Source organism: Neltuma alba, unplaced genomic scaffold (assembly GCF_004799145.2).
Source record: "Neltuma alba isolate B1F8T4 unplaced genomic scaffold, ASM479914v2 tig00010575_pilon, whole genome shotgun sequence".
In the NCBI taxonomy this organism is placed as follows: domain Eukaryota; kingdom Viridiplantae; phylum Streptophyta; class Magnoliopsida; order Fabales; family Fabaceae; genus Neltuma; species Neltuma alba.
Window position 1 is genome coordinate 138335 of NW_021635440.1, and position 12886 is coordinate 151220.

Genomic DNA, 12886 nt, shown 5'->3' on the forward strand with positions numbered 1-12886 from the left:
AGTGAATTAAATACATTGAAGGGATAAAAATGAGCATAAGTCACTGAAGATCCAAGTTCAACTTGAGATGCTTTACAAAATGGTATAATTCATCCATTGGTTTCCGATTGACCCTAAATTATATTCAAAATTCATGCGCATAAATACATGGAAACAGCATAAGAAACTGTGTTACTCTTCCTATTTAAGAAAGTTAAATAAATTACTTAATTCTAACAAATGCAGCATACAATCCCTTCAAAATAGTTCTATGTGACATAATATATCATTTTATAAGATAGATAAATTAGTTTGATAAGAAATAGTAAATACGATGTATAAAATTAATTAAGGTTTTACATTTAAAATTAAAATTAACTTCTTAATTGGCTTTTATATCTAAGACGAGGAATACTTTACCAAGAAACATTGGCAAGAGATAATGGCGTCAATAAAACAAATGGAAAAATGACAATTCTGACTAGTCTAAGCTTCTGCAACACCTTGAGGCTGCGTCATCTTCCGTTTAGTCTTCTTCACCGTCTTCTCAGCTGTTGTCCCCTTATCCTCCATCTCAGTTTGACTTTCAATCCTAGCAAACACTGGCTTAGGTTGAGCCATGACCTGGCCACCCTTTAGCCCACCCCACTTAGTGTCTCCCTGCAAAACAAAACCCAACTTCAATCAAACATTAAAACCTGTGGGGGAGGGGGGGAGGGAGTTGGGGGGGGGGGGGAGGGGGGAAGAGACAGACCCAGGTTGCCGCATCGAATTGATGCCTGGAATAGCCAAGCTGAGCATATATTCTCCAACTCAAGCTTGGAGCCACGGGTGATAGCGCAACCGCAACGATCCTCACAGCTTCCAGTATAATCACAAGGTCCTACGCAACACCGTTAAGAATCCAGCTTAGTCATAGCCATCTTAACAGCGGCAAAACTGGTTAGCGCATGTTTGGGGCAGCATTCACACACCGTTAGATGTTGAATTTACACTCTACCCAGACAAGGGAAAAAACGGTGATATGGTCGTCAAGTAATAGTTTGAGAAAATAACCTTGGCAGCTTCTTCTGAAGCGGCAGCCCCTTGCTTAAAAAGAGACCATGGTGCACGCTCATCCATGTAGGAATTACCAACATTCCCAATCTCAAGCACAGCCTCACAAGCTGATGACAATGAGAGTTTCTCATAGTGAATCCCAGCTTTCTCAACCTGTTAATGTACACATATTAGTTAACGGCCAGGTCAAAGGAATCTCCCTGCACACCACTAAAAAGTGAAATTTAGCTTTAAAATATGCAGAGATGTTATCTAGCATTGAAGAACCAGAAGACAGAGTATAGAAAAGTGCATGTCTGTCCGCTTCTGTTTGAAAAAGCAGGAAAATGCAAGAAAGAATTCACGATGTGGTAAACAAAGACTGATGCTAATTCTGGTTTGTGCACAACAAAATAGAAAAGAATTAATATGACTTTTGTTTTTTTGGCAGGTTTGTCAGAATTTTATCAAGAATCCAAACGTGTTCGACTGCACCATTTTCCCTCATTTCTACAACTGGATCTTTTATTCTATTGTGAAGGAAATATTTTATCATGTCCAAATACCTGAAGTACAGGAAGCAAAAAAAAGAAAAAGAAAAAGGAAAAAGGAAAATAATATGACGTCCGCTTTCAAATCAACTGGGGGAAAGAATTACTGATTATCAATAAACGAGGAAAATGATATCTTGACAATGTCAATTGAATGACCCTAAAACTTTTTGACAGTGAATATACTCATTTGTCATCACACATATCTGTAACTCATAGAACAGCTTTCGAAAGGCACGAGCAATACCAAACCGAGCCTTAGCATAAATCAGTATGATTTTTGGCACTAGAATATTCCTTCATGATCATTGGCACAAATGGTGCGATTTATGTACCTACATAAAACTTTAGTTTCAAACCACATGAATGAGACATTTGCACCTAAACCCAACTTCAGCTCTCATAAGTAAAAGCCATATATTCCTGTCTCATCACTGAAAAACATGGAAAAAGGGTTTTTCTCTCTCTGTTTTTTTTCCCCGAAGCCACAGTTAACATTGGCACAAGCACTACTAAAATGACATACAACATAATATTTTAAGAATACTAAAATTTCCTAGGGACTTTACCAGCTTCTCTATATTGTCTCTGAATGCATTTCCTTCTGCCGCAGTAGTGGAATCAACAATTAAAGTAGAATCACAGTTCTTTTTTAGAAGTCCTAGGGTCCGATTAAGAAGATTTCCTGCGAAAATATTTTAACAATAAAGTTAGATGAAAAATCATGATAAAAGCAATGGTCCAGTTCATTCTTTGGCAAGCCTCATAAGTACCAATTGTATTGGCAAGATGTGCATTAACAATATTGATGAAGCGTTCCTCTGAATAGTCCCCATCATTTCCAAATTCCACCTCTCTAAGGAAGAAGTATCTAACAGCATCTGTCCCAAATTTGTTAACCAAATCATTCGGCTCAAGCGTATTCCCCAATGACTTGCCCATCTTCATCCCATCCTAACATTGTCAAGATAAAAAGCATTGCTGCATGAAATAAACTCAGCCATAGGAAAGAGATCTGTTATCTCTTGCTCATTCACAAAGCTAGATTTAGTCAGAATATGGGTGCCGTGCGGTGGTGGTGGTGGGGGGGGGATGTGAATATGCTAATGATGGACCTAACCCATTCATCCATGGTCCATTTAGGAGAAAATAGAAAGAGCAAAGCCAAAGGGTGAACTCTGAAAGTAGGTTCAGTACAGAAAGATGCTAGCACTAAAATTATTTCAAGAAAAATGTATGATAATGTACAGGTTCAGCTCTTGATACCTTTGTCAAAAATCCATGACCAAACACCATCTTGGGAAGGCTCATTCCTGCAGACATTAGCATAGCTGGCCAATAAACTGCATGGAAGCGCAGAATATCCTATACAAAGTGGAAACAATAATTACAAAAAATAAATTATGCAGACCGAACATTATGCCACTTTTCAATACCTTTTGCCATTTTTTGCTTTGTCAAAAGAATAGAACGACACAGTTTGCAAGACTACCACAAACGGAAGGCTGCAATGTGTATATCCATAGGAAATTAACATAAAACAAGGAAGAACAATTGCGAGTTGAAAGCCAAAGCAACATTTTTGTTACCCTTTAGACTCTGAAATAACAGACATAAACAGAACAGAGATCAAGTTAAGAACAGGTAAGATATAATTATCGGAGTATCTTAATCAACTATCAGGTTACTGCCTCTTGATTTAGCCAAATGATCAGATTTGATCCTGTGGCCTAACATCTAGTTTCTTTTCTAACCTGATTGTTTCGAATATCTCATTAACCATGGGATTTCTTTTCCTCTTGATTAAGAACAATGGTCTGATCTGAATCAGATCTCATCCTAACTAGCATTCTATTTAGTTTCCTTGATTTATGTTATTTGGTTGAGTCAATTATGCTGAATTGTTATGTTTATTTCATGTTTTTCCTTTTTCAGCCGAGTCATGGGTCTTTGGTGACCATATAAAGTTATTTTATCTCTGTTTTCTTACGGGGACTTCACCATGCAGTTCAGCCAATTTCAGGCGTTGGCCACAAGGGAACCTCCTTCAACGACATCGCACAGGGAGTTGCTATTGGCAGCATCAATAGCCTAGCCGAGTTCACTGTAGGACATCATCCCAAAGGCAGTAACTACCAGAGTTGGTGCTACACCTTATTAATGCACATTTATGGCAGAAGAAAAGAAAAAGATAGCTAAAGAACCTAACTGTAGTGACACCATATACAAGCATAATATTGTGATCGGCAGAAAATAATCTTATTATGCCATGGCTCATTCACTCCACAACCGACAGGGTGAGGACCGCATCCTTTATCACACATTGGGAGGTTGCTAAGGAGTCTTACTCCTCACATGAGAGCTTAATAGCATGTTGTCAACCATTATTTAACACAACAATGCACTATCGGGAACAAGAAGACATCTACAAACGAAGTGGGCAACAAGTCTTGCCCAACTGATGCTGCCAACTACAAGAAAATCATTGAAAGGAAAAGGATACTTGAGCATATGTCGGGACTAAAACAAAACCTATGAAAAGGTAAAAGGATGAATTCTAGGACCCAAGCCACAACGATATCTCAGAGAAATTTCATTTGAGGTGAAACAAGAGAAAAGGTGGGAAAAGACTTGCTCAAGAAGCTTAACCAAATGCTCTATCACACGGCTAGGTGGCTTGTGGAACCCCAAATGCCAACAAGGATCTTAAACCAAAACCACAATAAATCTTGGTGTGACCACTACCAAAAGGCCAGTCATACAAGAGATATCTGCCAGAAAATAAATGGAAAACTAAAGAAGTGGAAGCCTAAACAAAGGGAAGGAAACGGGTATGAGGAGACCAGTGAGGAAAAGCCTCATCGTGATTCATCCCTCTTAAGCGAGGAACAAATGGAGTTATAATGTGAGTTATTTGGGCAGAGTATAACCCATACTGAAGCCACTACTAGTACAGCTCAAACAGGCAGACTTCATCCCGCTTTAAGTTCTCAAATGCAGTGTTGATTTAAAGACCTTTCTTGCTTCAAAACATTTTCATTGATTGATTTGTAACGTACAAGGCATGGGAACTCATAAAACAAAGGCCAATAAATACCATAAATGTCAAGATACCCAATAAGCAGCACCACTCAATCTTATCAAAGAAAAACAAATGACATAATGCTACAAAAAATGTCATAGAAGCTGATTTTTCCACATGCAGCCTAACATCCCTTGGATCGTTGATTCCAGGGCAACTTATGATATGTCGATTTATGCTTTTCCAATTAATTCTTTGGCATGTAAAAGCATCATGATGCAAAGGGTCACATGGGTCATTGTCCAAGTTAAAGGGGGGGAAAAAGTATCATGATTTCCAAACACTTGATGTAAAACGGCTTCTATATATGCACAATTTACATTGTAACTTGCTCCATTAGCAGGCTCTCGAGGGATTATAATGGTGTGACTAAGATTCTTCCTAATGGCTTGGTCTTTTATTTCCCCTTGGATTTTCCCCTACATTCTCTTCCATTGTTTCAATATTGAGTGATAAATCGAATGCTTCCAATCATTTAAGAAATAATTTGTATTCTTCAAACAATATAGAGATATTATTTTTTCTTTTCAAACTCGTGTTCTGTTAGAAACAAGATGGCATTCCAGTGTCACAGGAACATACAAAATGTTGGTCAGAAAGGTCATTTACCTATCTCATGCAAGAGCTAATATAAGTTTCTCTGTCTATATGGCTGGTGAACACATGAATAAACCGACAAATGAACACTAGAATTTTTAGGAAATTTTTTTTGGTACTTGAAGATGATTATGACCAAAGGAATCTTTTCCAAGAAAATAAGAGTAGAAACTTTGAGGTCTCTAATAACGCAGATTGGGTGGAGTCCAATACAGCAGATCAAAGTTTGGCCTCAAGATATTGGCATTTTTCTGTGGGGCATTGTCATAAAAAAATGAAGCAGAAAACAAGTTGTTTCTCTGGACACATGGAAGCAGAGTTTCAAGCTCTTGCCTACGGAATAAGTGGAGTATTGTGGCTCAAAAGCTTGGTGAATGAAATGAGGATATTCATTAGTAGTCCAATGAAAGTTTTCTATGATAATTTAGCATCCAACACTATTTGATAAAAATCCAATGCACCTCAACAAAACCAAGGGTGAGGAGATGAACAGACACTTCATTAAAGAGAAACTTTACACTTGAATCCTAGATTTGGTGTATATTTCTCCCCAAGAGCAAGCTGCTAAACTCCTAACAAAGAAACTACCTAGAGTGAAATTTCAAGGTCTTGCTAAGATGCTAGATATGTTGGGCATTTATTTCCCAACTTGAGGGGGAGTGTTGCATATTTAAACCATATTCCCTAGGCATGTATTGGAGTCATCCAACTTTACCCAAAAAAATTTCAGGGAAAAAAAAATGATAAACTCATACTTGGCACATTATTCCGTAACCATGCATGACCCTTGCCATCCCAAGCCAAACACATGCTCATAACAAATAAACCATACATTTAGGGTGCTCATGATTTTATTATTAACTTCCCTTTAGCACCCTATGTAGTTCTAGATTAAAAGAAAACGTCAAGATTGAAAACAATTAGCAGCTTATAGATAACAATTCATGTACAAATGAAATGTTCGGCCTCACACATAAGGAGGCAAAGATAGAAAGCTTAGGAATGTAATTGGAGTGTAAAAGAAACATTGAGACTTAAAAGAGCAATCGTACAGATTGTCAAATTGTCACAAAAGACTGGAAATGCAATTAGAATAACATACCTTCCCAATCAAATGTAGTTGAGCAGGCCATGCAGAAGAAACCGAATTTAGTAAATCGGGCTGCTCCATGGGATCAGATAGCGCTGATATGTAACTGCATAAAAAATGTATACACAAATAAAAACTAATGTGCTTAATATGCAATTCAATCTACTAAAAATATTAAACACTACCAGATTTCTAATTTTCTATTTTATATCTATACAAACAGCTGCCAACAAGCTGTACAAAAATCAGCAGCATGTTTACAGTTTTTAAAAAAAAAAGAAAAAGAAACTAATCCACACTACTATAGGCAATGATTTGCAACTAATCAAATCAAGCCAAGGAAACATGGAGACATAGTGTTTACAAATTATAAAATAAAATAAAATAAATTTACCCTAGCAAAGCATCAAACCAAACGTATATAGTCTGAGTCTTATCATTTGGAACAGGGATACCCCAATCAACTGATGCTCGGGAAATGGAGAAGTCCCTCAGGCCATTTTTGATCCAGCTTTGGACCTTGAAAAGGTTTAAAGAAACTAGTTGTCAAAGCAAAAGATATCATAATTAAAATCCTTTGAATATAAGTTTCCAAAAAATATATTACACAGTTTTTTAGAAAGTTCAACAGTCTAATAGCTAAACAAGACATGCAACATTGTTTTTCTAGTAATTTTGAGGATGGGATAGGAGAAAGGTACAGTTGCATCTTGCTTGAAAACAAACCTGATCTAACAACTTCAAGGTCGAGTTTTTTTTCAGTTTATCTTTTCTTTAAATTCAAATAAGAGATAGCTAAACAAATTAAAAGGTAAGTTCAAGTTCAGATCTAATGAACATCAAATATTGTGGTCTGACCAGGCTGGATCCAGATCAATCAGGGTCCAAAGCACTCTAAATAGCAGGTATACATGCAAAAAAAATTTAAAAAAGGTGGCAAGATCGTTCCCCTTTGTCTTTTTCTTTTGGAGGGCCCCCCTTGGTTCATGTTACTCTAATAATGTTACAAATATTTGTTCTCAATTAATCTCTTGAGAGTAGTGGCAGTGAATGCAATTACAACAATTGTGAAGCCTATATTTGCTAGACTCACCACGAGTAACCATGAGTACAGTAAGTTTAAAATTACTAGAAACTTATGCCAGTAATAGTGCCTTGTATTCTGTTTCACCATTACTCTTACCAATGTTTAAAAACCGGATAAGATCAGCCAGTTCAACTTGGACCAAGAACTGGCTCCTAGTCTGGTCCAAGACAACCCCAAAAACTGTCTGAGGCAATGGTCAGACAACAGCCAAGCAGGTAAAAAAAACGATTCAATAGGTCAAAACTGGACCGATTCTTATCATGAAAACTGGAACAAAATTTAAAAAAATTAATGCATGCCAGAATTTTGAAAACTTTGGGCCTTGAGCTACGATTCAGTATAAATCAAAGCTTAGCCACATGATACTCTGAACACGTGTCCCACTCTTCCACTTATCCAAAACCAACATCACCTCCTTTAAAAATATGCGATGAGAGACTCTTTCCTGACACTATGCACACATGACAAAAGACACAGGTCTTTACACTCTTTTCTCTAACTTTTCTTATTCTTCTTTGATCTTTGTTGATTTTGGCTGCGTATGTCTTTAAGGTTTTCTTAAAATGTAAGCATGTCTTTTTTTCCCCTATTTAAAAGGGCAAACACTAATTACTTAAAATTATGAGCAAGATTGAATCTATGACTTTCTACTTCTAGGGGAGTTTCCATGCCACTACTATTAAGGCCTTTCACTAAGCATATCATTTTAAACTTTGTACTTCCCATTATTTACCTACTTCTCTTGTTTAGATTTGATCTTTTTAATTTACTTTGATATAACTCCAAAAAAAGTGAAGTGCTTTTGATATTTTTGAATTAGAAGGGCAAGCACTAACAGCCTAAAGTTACAAGCAACGCCGAACCCACAACCTCCAATTTACAAGAGAGCTCTCATGACACTGGGCTACACAACCACTAGCAAAGTGCCTAGTAGTTTATCTCTAAAAGACATCATTCATAAGTAATATTAATCACATATTCATCAGCAATAGATCATATTATCAAATATTTATAATATTTCATAAAAAATAACATATTTTACATTTTTCCTTAGTGGTTTATAATATATAAATTAGAAATATAATAATTTAATATCAACTGGTTCGACAATCCAACCAATATATGGCTTGATTAAATGACCAATCCTGTTTTTTAGTACCCAATGATGAATCTTTTATCAATAACGGGGGTTGCCCAATCAGCATCATAATCTTTAGGCACCTTAGAATTCTATAAACTATTTCCATGTGTTCTTTAGTGGGTTCATTCATGCAATGACTGACAAATAGTTGCTAGAAAGTAAATGTTCAGCATGAGACGTCTTACCTCGTTAGAACGGAATGATGGTTGCACAAATTTTGGGTTTTGGTTCAAAAGCTCTTCTAATGATCTTTGATATTTTGACAGTGCAAAGAAATAATTAGCCTCTTTCCTTGAAACACAAGGCTTAAGATGCACAGGACAACAATGATTATCAAGCAATTCACTCTCATCCTGCATTATTTTGACAACTAATACCATTAGATTTTTGAAGTAAAAGAGAGAAACCAGTATTATAAACAAAAAAGCCAGAGGCAATAACCAACCTCAATCAAAATATTGATATCAATGAGAATATATCATGTTTTCATATGAAAGAATAGTAATAGACAACATAAAAGAGTATTTATTATATAGGACAAAATCACATAGCTATTACAATAATGCTTTCAACTCCTAATGTTGTAACTTAACATTTGAATTATGACCTTATATTCCTCACAGTTGACACAATAAAGTCCCTCATAGTCAGCTTGGTAAATGTCGCCATTGGCAAGCACCCTTGAGTAAAATTCCCTCACCACTGCTTCATGTTTGTTATCAGTTGTTCTTATAAATTTGTCATAAGCAACATCTAACTGCAATAAGCATGTAACAACAGGAAAATATCAATAAAAATTAGCATATGTCTGGAAACATCCGTTTATGAATATAAATAGAATAAACCATGGCTAAACTATCAAAATGTTAAATTACATCTTTCCATAGTCTTCTGTAAGACTCTGATATGATATCGCAATGCTCACGAGGGGAGGAACCCTGGGCCATGGCAGCAGCAGCAATTTTTTCCCCATGTTCATCTGTGCCGGTGATGAATATAACTTTCTTACCTAATAGTCGCTGCAACAAGATGGATTCAAAAGGGATAAACATCACACTCTAATATTGAATCTACTATTTTGTTCAAAGTAACCACAAATTGCAGAGACACTGCAGATAGCCAGACGTATATGGATTTTGCAGAGAAGCTAGATTCCTAATAGCCAGAAAACTGCGGGAAGACACTTAAAATCCAGAGTTAGCAGAGCCAATCAAATTTTAAGCTTTATACTTAAACTAAAACTCATTGTATAATATGCAGGTTCTGAAAAGAGTTCAGGGCATATGAACTCTAATATACAACTGTATAAATGAATTGATATCAGATAATACCTCAATCTTTTTTCCTAGTCCTTTTTTCTCAACTAGTAAAAAATAAATAAATAAATAAATTCTCCCTCAAGAAACCATGGAAAAATAGACAAATGAAAAATTATTAAACATAAGCTCTGAAGTTAAAAAGCATTAGCAAAAGTTTATTACCACATAAACCAATTAACAAATGCTGCAAAACATAGACCATTTGCTTAAAATTTCACACTCATTACCCTACCCAAAATCTTGATAATGAATACAAGGAGAATATTAAAATGTATCCCAGCAAATCCACTACTCCGTCAAGGTAAGGAAAGCTTACCACCTCAAACTCCAGAATACAATACAAAGGTCAAGGGATGTCACTTTATATGGATAGCACAACCGAAAAAAACAAAGACCCTACAAAAGAATTTTTATTCATCCAAATAAACAATACAGTATAAACAAAAACTTAAAGATCAGTCTTTCCATTACAAAATGAGTAGAGCTAACTTTTAGGTTAAGAGCCGTAAAAGGAACATAACTTCTACCCTACAAAGCAGCATTGAAATCTAGAAGTAGAAGCAAAGAAGTACAGTCTAAATCTTCCTCAGCAGGATTCCTACAGAATTATTGTTGAAGGGTAAATGAACAAGAAAGTAAACCAACTTGCAGCGGTGATGGTAATAGAATCTACCTGAAACCGAGCAATAGCATCAGCAGCAATGGTGGTGTAAGCACTACCCATGTGGGGAGGCGCATTGACATAGTAAAGAGGGGTTGTAATGACAAATGGTTCTGGAGACTCATCTTTTGGGAGGGCATTGTTTTTGGCCGTGCAAGTGCAAAACAATGCTCCGAGAGTCAAGTTCTGACGAAGACGGAAGCGAGCATTGAAGTGAGTAGCAGATGCTCTGGAACTACAGGAAAGAAATGAAGGCTTTAGGATGCATAACACGTTATTGAAGTGAGTAGTTCCTGCTGCCATTTCTGGTGAGATATCAGCTACTTCAGGAAATGGTGACAGTCCAGCATCCTTTGCCAATTGCTTTAGATATCAACCCTTAATGGCCTAATTAATATACCCATACAACCAAAAAAATACATGATTATTAGTTTGCCCAAACAAAAAAGCAGGGAAAGAAGAAAGAAGGGAAATTTAACAATTTACTCCATACAGTTGCACAACTTGTACAATTTAATCCTTATATTTTAATTCGGTACAGTTTACTTCCTATATTCTTTCTATCATCAAGATTCATCACTAATGTTCAGAAAAATTCTTCATCCCGTAAAACTCATCATACGTCGCAGCTTGCGGGTTAAACTTTGCTCGGGTGGCTTCTTTTCCTTACTACCAACCTTATTGGCATGTCCACCTCTGTCATTCCCTTGTTTCACTGAACCTCCCTCCAGTTCCACCAACACACCACTTATACTTGATACCTCCCTTCATGTTAATTAGCTTAGAAACTTTCACAGGCCCTTGCCCAAAAACTTGTAGAGCGAAGCAACAGTGAAAAAAAAACCGCTGAAAATCCCGGGGGGGGGGGGGGAACCGAAGAACAGAAGCAATGAACTCGAGTGAAGCAATAAAAAATCGAAGAACAGCCACCCAAGATGCAACGAAAAACTCAAAGAAAAACTCCAGCCCTCTCTATGAGTTGTTTCTGATGACTCATACCCCTAGTGATTCACAAAAAACTCGAAGTCATGTACCTTGTTTTCAGAAGCCGATTATTTACGCGCTTCAAATGACCATGAAGCACTGAACTCAAGTTTTGGTGACTTGCATTTTGGCCGAGAGAACCTTCAAGTGAGGAAGATAGCGGCACCAAGCGATACATTTCATAACGAGAAAAAGATAGGGAACATTTGGCTCGCGAGGGAGCAATTTTTTCCCCCCTTTTTTCACCAGCAATTTTTCCCTGTTATTCTAGGACGGAATTTTAATATTGCAATATTATACTAACTCCTATCCTAATTATAAGAGTTAGTTGACTAATTTAAAAAAAATTAAGAAAACAAGTTAAGTTAGTTATTTATAATAAATATGTGTTGTTTTTTTTTAAATATTCTTGCTAATTAAATGTGTTGGTTAGAATTATTATTGTTAGAAAGACTACCTTGAAAAAAAAATATATAAATATGAGAGACAAAATGGATTGGGATATTATATTTAGGACCAAAATAAAAGTCAAATAAGGTCTTATATTAAGGATCGGAGGTATAAAAACTCATTTTATTTTTATTTTAATTTTAAATATAAAATTCCAATTCACTTTATCTTTTATATTTATTTATTTTCTTTTAAGATTATCCTCCTTAATCACTAAGAATATTATAGAAAAAATAATATTTATTTACTACAAATAACTAACATAACTGATTTTCTTAATCTATTCAAATTAGTCAACTAGCTCTTATATTAAGGACCAGAGGTAGTATTTTCTTTAGACATATTTTTTTGATAAAAAGATAAAATGTATTAATTAAAAAGATAAATAAAAGTTTATTTAATAACAGTTATATGCAGACATAAATAAAGATAATAGAAGAGAGAAAAGAGTGAAAAGGTCCCAAAAAAATCTATTTATCCTTATTTATTTATGTTGATTTTTAACTTTGTAAAATATTTAATAAAAGGGTTAATACAAATTTTAGTCCATCAAATTTGGGCCCATTTTAGTATTGGTCCCTGAAATTTGAAACGTGTGGTATTTGTCCCTCAAATTATTTCTGTTTGAGACCGTTGGTCCCTGAGTTACTGACACCGTTAAAATCGTCTGATGTGGCATTAACACTGTTAATTGTTGAGGTGGACACATTACTTGGCTTATATGTGGCATATGACCTACACATTAAAAAATAAATAAATAAACTAGATGCAAGCAAAATCAATACGCACACACCATCGAACACTCACTAAACACACACACGGACACACACCAAAAAACCAAAATGTGCGCCACTGGAAGGAAAAAAAGGGGGGAAAGGGCTAGGTCAAGAGGACCCACTTATGCTGG

At 35.8% G+C, this 12886-nt stretch overlaps 1 protein-coding gene across 3 annotated transcripts; it reads right to left on the reverse strand.

Annotated features, from left to right (window-relative positions):
- Positions 1–236: 236 nt before the first annotated feature.
- LOC114757175 (methionine--tRNA ligase, chloroplastic/mitochondrial) lies at positions 237–11702 on the reverse strand. Of its 3 annotated transcripts, none has more exons than XM_028946180.1 (13): positions 11580–11702; positions 10558–10932; positions 9441–9584; positions 9173–9322; positions 8751–8918; positions 6732–6856; positions 6350–6443; positions 2835–2933; positions 2342–2522; positions 2138–2253; positions 1036–1191; positions 734–862; positions 237–639 (listed from the first exon to the last, which is right to left on the reverse strand). In XM_028946180.1, exons 2-13 carry the CDS (start codon positions 10846–10848, stop codon positions 466–468), a joined length of 1827 nt encoding a protein of 608 aa, XP_028802013.1. In that variant the 5' UTR covers positions 10849–10932; positions 11580–11702; the 3' UTR covers positions 237–465. The 3 variants fall into 3 exon arrangements, with proteins under 3 accessions (XP_028802013.1, XP_028802015.1, XP_028802014.1); XM_028946182.1 differs by lacking the exon at positions 11580–11702 and adding an exon at positions 11223–11347; XM_028946181.1 differs by lacking the exon at positions 11580–11702 and adding an exon at positions 11168–11347.
- Positions 11703–12886: the final 1184 nt, after the last annotated feature.